Here is a 10,436-nt window from a genome sequence, read left to right on the forward strand (position 1 = left end):
CCATGGTATCCACCCCTGCATGCTCGGTGACAGAGCAGTGCCTGACCCAGAGCCTGATGTCCTTTTTGGATAAATATGTAAGTAAACGAGTGTTCTTTCTTTTCTTTCTTTCTTTCTTTCTTTCTTTCTCTCTTTCTTTCCATTTGCAAAACATTTATTATTTTAATTTAATTTAATTAATTAAATTAAATTTTATTTTATTTTATTATGAATATAATTTATTGTCAAATTGGCTTACATACAACACCCAGTGCTCATCCCAACAGGTGCCCTCCTCAATGCCCATCACTCACTTTCCCTTCTCCTCCCCCATCCCCCCTCAGTTTGTTCTCTGTATTTAAGAGTCTCTTGTGGTTTGCCTCCCTCCCTCTCTGCTTGTAACTGTTTTTTTCCCCTTCCCTTCCTCCATGGTCTTCTGTTGAGTTTCTCAAGATCCACATATGAGTGAAAACATGGTATCTGTCCTTCTCCGATTGACTTATTTCACTCAGCATAATACCTTCCAGTTCCATCCATGTTGCTGCAAATGGCAGGATTTCATTCTTTCTCATTGCCAAGTAGCATTCCATTATATATATAAACCACATCTTCTTTATCCATTCTTCAGTTGATGGACATTTAGGCTCTTTCCATAATTTGGCTATTGTTGAGAGTGCTGCTATAAACATTGGGGTACGTGTAAGGAGTGTTATTTCTTACTTCCAATAAGACATTGGTTAGGTCCACAAGTTCCCAGAGGCACAGTGGGAAGATGGCACATGGGTTAGTAAATTTCTGTCATGAAAGGTATGCTTATATATCATGTAATGTCCTCTGTTCACACACATATCTCAGTTTCCTGGAGAATGAGGGGGAGTTTTATCACATCTCAGAGACACATTGCAGGTGACTGACTAGAGGTGCAATTTGTAGTATCTCATAGTTTAAGGAAGAGCCACTCTGGGTTATGTCTGTAGTTAAACTCAAATAAAACAATCCCAGATCTGTGAATCTTAACCTGTGTATTCATTTTTCTAGCTAGTTATGCTATTAAAATGAGCACCTTCATTAAGCTGGGACCCTAATTTAGATACCTTGCTCGGTCCGATGCTGCTTCGATCGGCCTATAAGATTTATTACCAAGTTCACGCCCCTTATTTCTCCATGGCCGCATCCTCACCATCACAGAAATCAAAGCAGCAGAGTCAGTGTAACATTTAGCAGCTCGTGGAGTCTTTCGTGTGAACACTTAGCTGCCACACTCTATCAGGAAAGGCCCACGGCATTCTTCCTGTCCAGTCTTGGAGCCTGTCTGCTGCAGACTCATACATATAGTGTCCAAAAGTCAGGAAGAGAGAGAAAGACAATAAATATTGAGTCAGAGACCAATTCAGAAATCCAGAGGCTAAGACACACTTGCAGACAGTGTTTCAGCCTTTGTGCGTGAAGGCAAGTACACTTTAAACAGGGAAGACGGGATGCCTGGGTGGCTCAGTGGGTTAAGCGCCTGACTTTGGCTCAGGTCGTGATCTCACAGCTTGTGGGTTCAAGCCCCGCATCGGGCTCTGTGCTGACAGCTCAGAGCCTGGGGCCTGCTTCGGATTCTATGTCTCCTCTCTCTGCCCCTCCCCTCTCTGTCTCTCTGTCTCTCTCTCAAAAATAAACATTTAAAAAATTAAAAAAATAAACAGGGAACACAGGCTTCTCAAGGGTACCTTTGGAAAACTTCTGGCACAGAAATGGCCAAGTAGAGAAAGCTCCGGAAGAGAAGAACATCTCTTTCTGTCCTGTGGTTCTCTCTCACCTCCTCAGTCTCCACTCAACTGTTTTTGTTTTTTGTTCTTTCTGGTTCTGTAAATGGTCCGGGTCGCAGGCAGGTCTATTCTCCAGGAGTCTCAAATTTCCTCATTCCATACTTGTCCCTGTTCAGTCCCTCAGTTTTGTTCTTCGATATAACAAAACCACAAACAAACCTACTGCTCTTTATCAGCTGGGAAGCTTATCTGTGGGACACATGCCTTGAGTATGAAGATAGTCATCAAGGTCATGAGACAACCCATCCTCACTGACCATCTGGAGCACACGGCGAGAGGAAGCCCACCAAGGCTCATCGTAACAGCATTCTTCACGGGTCGCTCGTTCCGCTCGTGAAAAAATGGACACAGAAAGTAGTAGCAGGGCAGGTCTTGCTTTCCCAATGCCACAAAGCCCCTCCAGGTAGGTACAGGCTACTGTTTTCTTTCTGTTCCCAGTGGGCCAGTGATAGTGACAGTGCCAGGGAGATGCCAATTCATGGATTTAGGCACAGACCCATCTGGTTTAATGAATACATCGAGTATAAAGAAGCTATCTGCTATACTTTGCCAGTAGTTCGTTCTCTCTGGGTGATGGGGAGGAAGGTTTGCGCTCAGCTTGGGAACTGGGAATAAAGTGAACTTCCTCACAGAAGGACCTTATATTGTGGGGTTAGGTAGGGGAGTTTCGTACTAACGAAGATTGAGATTTCTTGCCTCTGCATCTGAGGTGTGTTCAGGGAGAGAAAGTTTTCAAAACAACCCTGGGCTCATCCCTGGTTTAATCTTTGTGAATCTCCTTCCACGGAATCCTGTCCCACTGTTTAGAGAGAAAACAGGGGGTGGCGGGGAAGGTGCATAATTCAGTTTTCCTTTGAATACTGAAGATGGGCATGTTATTAAGACTTTCCTTTTAAAGATTTTAGGAGAGGCTGATGACAGAGCTTTGGGAATCAATATTGGACTGAATATTATTGCAAAATGTTAAGTATATTCCAAAGTTTTAGAAAGGACAGTAGCTCTAGTTAGCCTCCTCTGAGGCTGAAAACAAGAATAGAGATTTAACCAACCCTTAAAAGCCATTCCTTTGTGCACATGAAGGTGAGTGTGTCGTTGGCAAAATATATTCAGGTCCATTTCTGGGTTAAAAAGACTGAGAGACACATAGGTAAACGCGTCTGTTTGCTTTTATGTTTATTTATCAGCGTAGATCACTGAGAAAGAACTTGGTAGTGACCCCACATCAAGAATAAGAAGACTTGGCTCATTTTTTGTTCCATTTTGTTCATCTAATCACTAGCCAGACAGTGATCTTGGCCACTAACTTTGACTCAGTTTCTTATACATTATAAATGAAGACTTTCACTGAAAGATTGTTTTTGAAAAAATAGTCAATCCCCGCCCCCCCCATTCCTGTCAGTTGAGAACTTCACAGAGAGAGAATTTTCTCACGGCTAAATTTCTGCTTAAACTATACAGCGTGCCCCAGATCGAACTTTCGGAAGTATCTCTCCATGATAACGCCTTACGGGAGGAGGCTGCCTCAGCCCCACCAAGCCGTACCTGGCTGAGGTTTTTGAGGAGGGAGCTGGAATTCCTGGGGGTGAGTGAGCATCTTCCCACATCAACAAGAGTAGAACTGGCTCTACTCTGAGCCAGAGTATTTGGGTGTATGAACAGTTTCCCCACTTGGATTCATGAGGCATGAAAAATCTGGTAGATGAGGAGGCAACATGGGGCCCGGTTGAGTAGAGAGAAGCATTTCCTCATGAAGACTAGGGGAAGAATGGCAAAGAGGATCTGCCAACACTGGTCAGTTGCTGGTGGGTTAATATCACGAATATCAAATTAATAATTGTTGTCTGCACCTCGATGGAAAGAACAATTATTGATGTCTACCATGACTATGTAAATAAAGGCACATGAGAAATGCATTGGCCATCCCTGCATCAGGTCATGCCTGTATCCATTCTTAGAGGGGCCTGATGATTCTAGAAAATATTGCATTTGAATTCTGTCTCAGGACGGCTTAAGACACCCAAGCAATTTCTCATGTTTGGCCTTCATCATAAGGACTTTGATGCAGTCTTGAAAAAATACCTTCTTATTTTACAAAACATATGCATCTTTTTCTACAGGTAACACAAATTCTGATTGCTTTGATATGTCTTTGTTTTGGAATAATCGTCTGCTCTGCGATCAATGTTTCCGAATTTAAGGAAGATTTTTTTTCATCATTTAAAGCAGGCTACCCATTCTGGGGAGCAATGTTTGTGAGTAAACATCTACAATTGCCTCTGAGATAACACTGCATGTAGCTTTTCTCTTGCCCACATCAGATCTAACCAACTATTCTAGTATTTAGAGTATATATATATATATATATATGTATTGCAGTTTACAAAGCACTTGGGGTAAGCACATTAGTATACTTTTATCAGATGAGAAACCTGAGATTAATAAAAGTGAAATTAATTGCCCAAGGGACATTTAGCTAACAAAAAATGAATCGAAACTTTCAGAATCCAGGGGCGCCTGGGTGGCTCAGTTGGTTAAGCGTACAATTTCAGCTCAGCTTGTGATCTCATGGTTCCTGGGTTTGAGCCCCGCATCGGGCTCTGCGTAGGCACCTCTGAGCCTGGAGCCTGATTCAGATTGTGTCTCCCAATCTCTCTCTGCACCTTTCCCTCTTGTCTCCTCTCTCTCTCAAAAATAGAGATCAACATCAAAATAAATAAATAAATAAATAAATAAACGTTCAGAATCCAATTCCAGAAAAATATCCCTCACACTATTTGTCAGTCAAGTTATCTTCGTGACGGCAGGAGGAAGAGACTGAGGAGGTGAGGAGGGCAAGGTCAAACAAGGCCAAGGGCATCTGATAAACTCATACTATGTCCTGGAAACTCTTTTAGGTGCTTTCTCATTGTATCTCCTTTTAAAAAAATATTTATTTATTTATTTATTTAGAGATAGAGAGCACAAGTGGGGGAGAGGGACAGAGAGAGTAAGAGAGAGAATCTGAAGCAGGCTCCATGCTCATGACCCTGGGATCATGCATGACCTCAGCCAACATCAAGAGTCAGATGCTCAACCGACTGAGCCACCCAGGCACCCCTTCATGACTCTTTTTGAACCTTTGCCATATTTTATTTGACACGTCTCTCTACTGTCCTTCATTCCATACACTTCGCTTATTAGGTGTCTCTCTACCCATCATACACTCTGAACCTTTGAAATTGTTTTGAATTTGTGCTATTGACTTATATTTTCAAGAAATCTTTACCCATGTACATCTTCATAATTACTTTATGTCTACATGACCTATGTGAGACCCCAGATATGCATGCCACAAACACACGCTTCTTGCCCAAAGGGGCTGACACTCTAACACACAAGATGCTCATACAAACAAGTAATTACAACAAAATGAGAGCCATTTTACAACAGTCATGTACCAGGTCTGCTGGACCTTGCTACTCCAACAGTGACTCACGGATTGTCAGGATCAGCATCACTTGGGAGCCTGGTAGAAATGAAGAATCTCACGCCCCCTCCAGGACCTACTGGATAAAAGTCTGCATTTTGCAACAGACCCATAAATACGGACAACAAACTGGAGGTTGCCAGAGGCGAGGGGTGTTGGAGGATGGTCAAAATGAGTGGAAGGGAGTGGGCAATAAAGACTTCCAGTTATGGAAGGAATCAGTCGTGGGAATAAAAGGCACAGCACAGGGAGTATAGTCAGTGGTATTGTAATAGCGTTGTACGGGGACAGATGGTAGCTATCCCTGTGGTGACCAGAGCGTAATGGATTGACTTGTCGAATCACTATGTTGTATGCCTGAAACTAATGTATCATTGTGTGTGTGTCACATATACTTCAATTAAAAAAAGTAATCTGGGAATGCCTGGGTGGCTCAGTCAGTTAAGTGTCCAACTTCGCCTCAGGTCATAATCTCGTGGTCCATGGGTTAGAGTCCCATTGTTAGCACAGAACCCACTTCAGATCCTCTGTCCCCCTCTCTTTTCCCCTTCCCTGCTCTTTCTCTCTCTCAGAAATAAGTAAACATTAAAAAATAATAATCTGTATTTTAACAAGACTGTCACATGATTCATATGCACACTTAATTTTGAGAAGCACCCTATAGGACAAAAATGATGAGCTTATGGGAAATATTAATACATAGCTTTATAGAGTACCCACAACTTAACCTTACATTTGGAGGATAGGGGAGAAAGGGGAAGTAAAGACAGACAGAGACTCACTTTATTTCTCCCTTCCTTCCTTTTGAACAGTTTGCTATTTCCGGATTTTTTCCAATTCTGTCTGAAAAGAAATATGCCATATATCTGGTGAGTTGCAATTCTGTCTTTATCCATCTGTGAGAAAATAAGAAAAATGGAATTTTAGGAGTCTTGAGGGAGATGTGCCATCATCTCCCCTATAATGAGTGAATGTGGATGTGGGTTTTTTTTTTATCCAATCTACTTTGTGTTGGATATAATCATTAAAAATATAACCATTACAATATCAATCGTCTTCTTAAAAAGACAGTAAAGCATCAGTACCTTGACACTGGTTTTAAGAAATATCCCCACACTGGGCCTTGTCCTTGTGAGTACAGTCATATGATCAAATGGGTGATTTCTTTTTTTTTATTTCCTTTTTTTTTAACGTTTATTTATTATTAAGAGACAGAGAGTGAACAGGGGAGGGGCCGAGAGGGAGGGAGACACAAAATCGGAAGCAGGCTCCTGACTCTGAGCCGTCAGCACAGAGCCTGATGCGGGGCTTGAACTCACGAACTGCAAGATCGTGACCTGAGCCGAAGTCGGGGGCTTAACTGACTGAGCCACCCAGGCGCCCCTGATTTGTTTCTGATTAAGGAGACTGCTTGAGGAGAGATGATGTGTGTCCACAAGGGCCTTCCTGACTACAGTCCTAGCAAGAAGGTTATAGATGCTTAGTAAACAATGAGTACACTGCCAAGATTTCCTTTTTCAATTTACATTTGGAACCAAGGCAGAATTTACTGGATGCAACCAGCCGTAAGAATGCAGGGAGGTCTACTGAATGCGCTGGCAGATGGAGGCCCAGGTCTGAGTGTTGTCCTTCACCATCAGGTGTGGGGAAGCCTGGGAGCAAACACCGTCAGCAGCATTGTTGCAGGAATAGGAATCTTCATCCTGACCATCAACTTGAAGAGTTGCTGGCCTCATATCTACAACTGCCCGGAAGCTCATGGAGATGACTTCTGCTTTGTGGCTTGGTTTTCCACCGTATGTATTTCTTGTGGAAGTGCTAAGATTCTGACTCCCAATCCAAGTAAGAGCTCTCTTTCCCTTTTCCGTGAACCCCATCCTCTGCTGTAACCTCTATCACATAACGTAGTGTTCTGGGGGTGCATGTATGGAGATGCTGGCTGCCGACCCCTTCCCAGCTGAATTCTGTGAGGTTGGAGTCACCTGCCTGGACGACCATCGTGTGGTGTCCCCATGCGTATGTCACTTCATTGGGACTGATCACGTTGAGGGGGTGATGAAATCAGGGGCTGCTATAATGGAGCATATTTTCAGGGCACCTACCTTGTGACTCCACTTGTCTTGTTGGTTATTGTTCAACAGGAGATCGTGGCAATGATCCTGTTTCTCACCGTCCTGGGGTTTTGTAGTGCTGTGTCACTCATGATCTATGGCCTTGGAGAAGTATTCCAGGAAAAGAAGGTAGGTAGAGGCCTGATAATCCTGAATGACAAACTGAAGAATTTGAGCTTCATCTTAAAAGTATGGCCTGGATCTCTGGGAACATTTCTTCTAGAAAATTATTTCTTCACGTTTCAGTATTTTGGTTCCCAAATCTCGTATTTTAAATCACATTTTTCCACTTGTAAAAGCCCCAATCTCCGGGTATATCCTCATGACTGAGCATGAGGAAAGTAGAGTTTTCATAATTTTAGAAAAGGCTGTGGGTTGAGCATGAGAGACAAATGTGAAAGTAGCATGTGATGGAACCTCCCAGGTATCTGGGCTTGTTTTCTCTTCCAGAATAGGTCCCTCATATGTGTTCCTACTCTCTCTTTTTTCTTGGCTTTCACCTTCTTACTTGCTCTGAAGGCTCAATTTTCTTTCCTTCCTAATTCATGATTACCAACTACATTTCTGCTTGCCTTACCCATCCATTATACCTTTGATGTATGAAAAGGACTCACCAATACTTGCACAAGCACTGACTCAAATCTTCCAGATGATACACACTCCCTTCATCTGTCCATTTGCCAAAGCATTCAAGTCTGGTGGCCTTTTTTTTGTTTTGATCACTTGCCTCCAAAGATAAATAAGACAGCAGATATATCAAAGTTCAGACACAGTAGTCTCACCAGCTTGTTATTGACTGATGTAATTTCCCCTGGGCCCACTTGGCCAGCCAGTCTGGCATGGTTTATTGGAGATGGAAGTAATAATTACAGTGTAATGAGAAAGAGAGTGACACTCAGAAAGTCAAAAGAGATGAGATAGATCTCTCGAACAAGTCATCTAGTGGTGGAAAATTCCTGGTGATTAATATTAAATCATTTTTCCCTCATCAGATTCCAGAAGATCGTCTTTATGAAGAATTAAACATATATTCGCCAATTTACAGTGAGTTGGAAGACAAAGGGGAGACATCTTCTCCTGCTGATTCATAAGAATTATGTGTTCAGAACATTCTGACTCACAGCAAAAAGTTTAGAAAAAACCAAGATCTTTGTTTAAGGGGCTACCGACAAAATTTCAATTCTCTCTATGGTCTGCCAGTTTTACATTAAGATTTATTCTCCAGATGGTAATACTCTATCTGTTGTTTCTGCTCACCTAGACTCCCCCTGCCTCACCCATTTTTAGATATGATTGACTCCTATTTTTCTTGTTTTCTATTGCTGTCTCGTACCTACTTTTGTGGGAAGTCAACAAATAATCAGTTAGCATTTACTCTGTGCCTATAATGGTGCAAATAGAGGAAACAAGAGGAAGTCTGGTTGAGAGATGAGTTAAACTTTGACAGTTCGGTCATGTTTGGTTCTTAGCCCTTTTCAGAGTTCGTAAGGGCTACAGATGTGCGTGATATATGTCCCCCTACTGGACTGTAAGCACCTAAAGGACAAAGCCCATTCAGCAAATATATACTGAGGACCAAATAAGTGTTCTAAGTTTTCCACACTTGTCTCTTTCACTTCATGTTTCCCAGTTTCCTGTATCATGGGAGCTCAAAGTGTATTTATGGAGTGGATGGGGGAACATTCTGAGAAGATATACCACTGGGTCAGGTGCCAGGTTGAGTTGCGAAGAAGAAAGAAATTACTTTAAGGTGAATTTGGAGGTGAGGAGACCAATTGGCAGATAATTAGCAATAGGAGTATAGTCAGATGGAAATTTGAAAAGAATTCTATTCTATTAATCATTTTGGTGGATGTTTATCACATCAGCTTAGCAATGGATGCTTCCTGCTTATGTTTGATCTTATGTGGAGAGTCCAACATGGAATGTTAGAAGGATCACAGATCTTAGAAAACGCATTGGAATCCCAGGCCTATTGCTTATTAGTTGAGTGGGTTGTGGGAAGTTATTTAAATTTTTTTTTTTACTTAATCTGGTTTTTCTCATATGTAAAATTAAGACATTAGGAATAACTTACCTGCCAGGATTAAAGGTCTATTGTGGGAACACACACACACACACACACACTTAAAACTAACTCAAATGGTCCCACTCTCTAATTCCACTTCAATTTTCTCTCTTAAATACACTGTGTTTGACCATCTCGCATCAGCACCCCAACTTGAAATGTTCTGTCATCTCTTCTGTGCTTGCTTGAATTTCTTCTTTCTTCAATCCCTACTTTAAGTCCCTCCTCATTCTTTAAGGTTTTCCAGTCAAAATTGTTCTTTTCTCTAAATGATAATGTTTTTTCAAACCAAATACTCACACACACACACACACACCTTACACTATATATAACTTCCACATGCAAATATTTTTAATGGTTATTTATTTTGGGGAGAGAGGGAGTGAGAGAGAGAGAGAGAGTGGAAGGAGTATAGAGAGAGGGAGAGAGAGAATCCCAGGCAGGCTCTGCATTGTCAGCACAGAGCCCAACATGGGGCTCAAACTCATGAACCTGAGCAGAAATCAAGAGTCAGATGCTTAACCGACTGAGCCACCACCCAGGTGCCCCTCCATATGCAAATACTTTACATCCCCTTAATGATCATACATTTTTTTCAAAGACACAAAGTCTCACAAAAATCTGTATATTTTCTGAATCATTCATATTTCACATTCACTGACACAATTTTGTTCAATAATGTTTGCAGAATGATGAGTGAGCAGTGGGGACTTTTACTAGGTTACTCAGTATCTGGTGATATGGATGGGTAAAAAAACAGGAAAACCATAAATGGAAAGATCATTTAATGAGGAATTTGAAATGAAAGAAGAATAAATGAATGAGGACTTGAGATTAAATGGAGTCAGTGGGGATGGAGAGAAATGGTCATACCTAAAACATGGAGTGAAAGAGAAATTGGTAGACGTTGTTAACAAGTTGAATTAAAAGACAAGATTTGATAAGCGATTGGTTGATAAACACATTCCGTCACTGGGTCTAAGGTCAAAGGAGAATAC

At 41.7% G+C, this 10,436-nt stretch overlaps 1 protein-coding gene across 1 annotated transcript; it reads left to right on the plus strand.

The window, feature by feature from the left end:
* The first annotated feature begins 2,044 nt into the window (after positions 1–2,044).
* On the plus strand, positions 2,045–9,056 carry LOC124505741 (high affinity immunoglobulin epsilon receptor subunit beta-like). Its single transcript, XM_047071766.1, has 7 exons — positions 2,045–2,196; positions 3,252–3,375; positions 3,911–4,045; positions 6,072–6,128; positions 6,900–7,055; positions 7,401–7,499; positions 8,363–9,056. Exons 1-7 carry the CDS (start codon positions 2,135–2,137, stop codon positions 8,459–8,461), a joined length of 732 nt encoding a protein of 243 aa, XP_046927722.1. The 5' UTR covers positions 2,045–2,134; the 3' UTR covers positions 8,462–9,056.
* Positions 9,057–10,436: the final 1,380 nt, after the last annotated feature.

Source organism: Lynx rufus, unplaced genomic scaffold (assembly GCF_022079265.1).
Source record: "Lynx rufus isolate CCGP_SWC_20201006 ecotype Redwood Valley unplaced genomic scaffold, mLynRuf1.p SCAF_9, whole genome shotgun sequence".
In the NCBI taxonomy this organism is placed as follows: Eukaryota; Metazoa; Chordata; class Mammalia; order Carnivora; family Felidae; genus Lynx; species Lynx rufus.

What these genes read in the sequence shown, in the direction of transcription:
- LOC124505741 (XM_047071766.1), top strand. Translation starts at nt 2,135, where the DNA reads ATGGACACAGAAAGTAGTAGCAGGGCAGGTCTTGCTTTCCCAATGCCA. An exon ending in ATGCCACAAAGCCCCTCCAG is followed by an intron (nt 2,197 to 3,251) that starts GTAGGTACAGGC and finishes TAAACTATACAG; the next exon opens with CGTGCCCCAGATCGAACTTT. An exon ending in AAGTATTCCAGGAAAAGAAG is followed by an intron (nt 7,500 to 8,362) that starts GTAGGTAGAGGC and finishes TTCCCTCATCAG; the next exon opens with ATTCCAGAAGATCGTCTTTA.